The 2,753-nt window shown below is 44.7% G+C and overlaps 1 protein-coding gene across 1 annotated transcript in view; it reads right to left on the minus strand.

Moving 5' to 3' along the window:
• Positions 1-90: 90 nt before the first annotated feature.
• The window catches only part of tmem132e (transmembrane protein 132E), a gene marked incomplete at its 5' end in the record, with an annotated part of 137,444 nt that continues 134,781 nt past the window's right edge, over positions 91-2,753 (minus strand). The window contains one exon of the mRNA XM_015382148.1: positions 91-2,606. Within this exon, the coding sequence (XP_015237634.1) occupies positions 1,536-2,606 (1,071 nt within the window). The remainder of the gene's footprint in view (positions 2,607-2,753) is intronic.

A 2,753-nucleotide genomic window follows, 5' to 3' on the forward strand; every position in this document is an offset into this window, starting at 1 on the left:
AATTTATCAGCTGGCTCCCTTGGTCGCTTAACATGAGGCACGCACTCCGTTGCTCTTATTGGTTGTAGGTCTATCCAATTGAGTGCAGAGGCATTTTTTTTCCTGGTTCGTTCGAAACACGCCCCATAATCACAGCTCTATGGAGCAGCATCAGACTCATTCTGACTAGAATTTAGTAGGACTACGTCAGGCTAGCGTCCGGTGTGAACGTAGCCTGATAGGGCCCTTAGGAAAGGCTTACTTGAAAGTGAACAATTGGACAATTCAAACACAGCTCAGTTTGCGTATTCTAAATTCCCTTCCTTCTCAGAAGCTCTAGTCTTGCAAAGCTTGGAGAATGGAAATTGCATTTTCTAAATATTGATCTGTTAGAATGGATGCATAGCAAATCCGTATATTGAACAGTCAAATGAGATTCCAGAGTTTAAAAAATCTACATCTGGCACAGCAATACATTTGGGGCAGCTTTCAACCCACCACAAGACTATAAAGTTTCCAAGAGTTTAAACAGATTCTTGTTTTTCCACCTTGAAAAAGTAAATTGCAACATTTTAGGCAACTCTAGTTTGACAGAATTATATACAAAGAGGAATGTCTGTATGTATGTAGGCCTGGTATGACATGCGTGTATAGCACAGTAACATATTTAGTTTATTAATGTGTATGAATAATCGTTTAATTACATTATAAACATTTACAAATTTGGGAAAAGGATTGCTGATTGTGGCTTAGGTTACCTTCTCATGCAAAGCTCGACTCCTCAGGCCGGAGAACAGCTTTAGTGTTTCAATGCTTTACCAAGCTGTAACTTAACAGTGAGAAAACAAGGTGTCTCCACTGATATATGTGAAGCGTGACCATTTTTATAAGGCATTGAAATTGTCAGGAGTTGTAGAAGGGCACTGCTTTTGTCTACCTACGAAATGTAGAAAATGTAAGTAATGAAGATGAGTAAAAATCATGAATGTGCTACACAGACAACAGTAACGGTTTTTGCCATTAAAATAATAATTTTTCTACTTTGGCAAAAAACAAAATAATTTTTAAAACTGGTTTTTAATTAGAGTCTTTGACAAGTTATTTGTTCATCAAAGGCCTCATTGTTTGGAGAAGGTACAGTACTGCAGGGTCCCGCTGAGCCACTGAAGCACAACCACCAACACTAAATATACTCCTGTCCATATCAGGGATTTGTAAAAGTCATATCCTGAAAAACTGGAGCTAGAGCAGCTCTTTTATGTCTCCATGGCTCAGCTTCCGAGTGAAACCTGTTTCCATAGCCAAGATTCACAGACATCTCTTGTGATTGAGATCCTCTGGTCGAGTCTTTGGCTTCTTGCATTCTCTTCTGTGTGAGGGTATATGAGATTACAGCACTGTGCAAACTACATGGAACAAACCCTAACCAGAACAACATATTGGCCTCAAAGTTTGCGAAAAATTATCTTTCACTCTTGCTTGAAAAAAGAGAAAAATAGAAAGGAACTGTCTCTTTAGAAAGTGGAGAGCAGTGCTTTCACAACGCACCTCCTTTCTTAGGCTATTTCTTTTATTCTGCGCATATAATCGTGGAGTTCTTCTGGGTCTTTAAAGCCCATATCCTGGCACACCCACTGAATGTCCTCTTCGTCTGCGATCGGGATGGAGTTGTAGGGCAGCTCCTCTGTTGGAAGGGTTGTAAAGGTGGTAAACTTGACCCTCTTGCGTTTGGAGGTGGGGGAGCTGGCCTCCTCGCCGTTATCCTTGGTCGAACCACCGGAGCTGCCGTCACCCCTTCCGTGGACTTGGCTATGGACGCTGGTTTGGGAACTGCCACTACTGTGGTGGTCCCCATGGCAGCAAGTCTGTACCCCCTCCAAAGGATTGCTGGGACTCTCCACCTGCTGTGGCGACAGGTCGCACTGGGCCCTGAGCGGCTGGCCATTTCCCAGGAACACCCAGTGGTGGGAATGGTCCATGTTGGCCTGGCCCTCAGGCGGGATGCGCTTGTGGCGGTACTTAAGCACAAACACAATGCAGTTGATAAGAAACACTAATATAGCTAAGCAGAACACACCAAGCAGAGCATACATGCCAATCTCAAGGTCTGTCATGTTTCGTGGCGAGTGCACAAAGTCATCCTCTTCCTCTTCATCACTCTCAGTTGGCTGCTCTTGGTTACTAATGGTGGGAAAATTAGTGTAATCCACGGGAACACTGGCAGGCTGCTCGTTAGAGGTATCATAAATTCTTCCACTGACGTTAGGATCAATGACTGTCCTCCTGGTGACAGACGCCAGCTCAATCTCGCCCTCCGTGGTGGTTTCCTCCTCCGAGTCTTCCTCTGGGCCAAAGCGGACTTTGACATGAACTGCAGCAGATGCAATAACGCTTTTGCGTTTGGTCTTCTGGCAGGCCTCGCAGATGGTCATCTCTACACGCACAATTTCTCCCGATCCCTCCCCCTCTGCGACCACCACAGGCCAACGTTGCTGCGGCTCTTGGGACACCGACGCCACTTTGTCGTCCAGCGTAGAGGCATTGAGGTTGTAGTCTTTTGGATCAAAGTACGTCAGAGGGGCGGCTGTGTTGTCGCTGAAAAGCATCCAGACAGACAAGCTGGCTTCCTGTAGTGGAAGAGAAGAGGGACAGATTAGATGTCTCGTTTCAACAAAAATACCTGTGATTTTAAAGGAATAGTACACCCAAAACATGATTAGCCTTCATTTTCTACTCACCCCCATGCTGAACAACACTCTGGAGTACTTTTTTGA

Source organism: Cyprinodon variegatus, unplaced genomic scaffold, assembly GCF_000732505.1.
Source record: "Cyprinodon variegatus isolate N-32 unplaced genomic scaffold, C_variegatus-1.0 Scaffold250, whole genome shotgun sequence".
In the NCBI taxonomy this organism is placed as follows: Eukaryota; Metazoa; Chordata; class Actinopteri; order Cyprinodontiformes; family Cyprinodontidae; genus Cyprinodon; species Cyprinodon variegatus.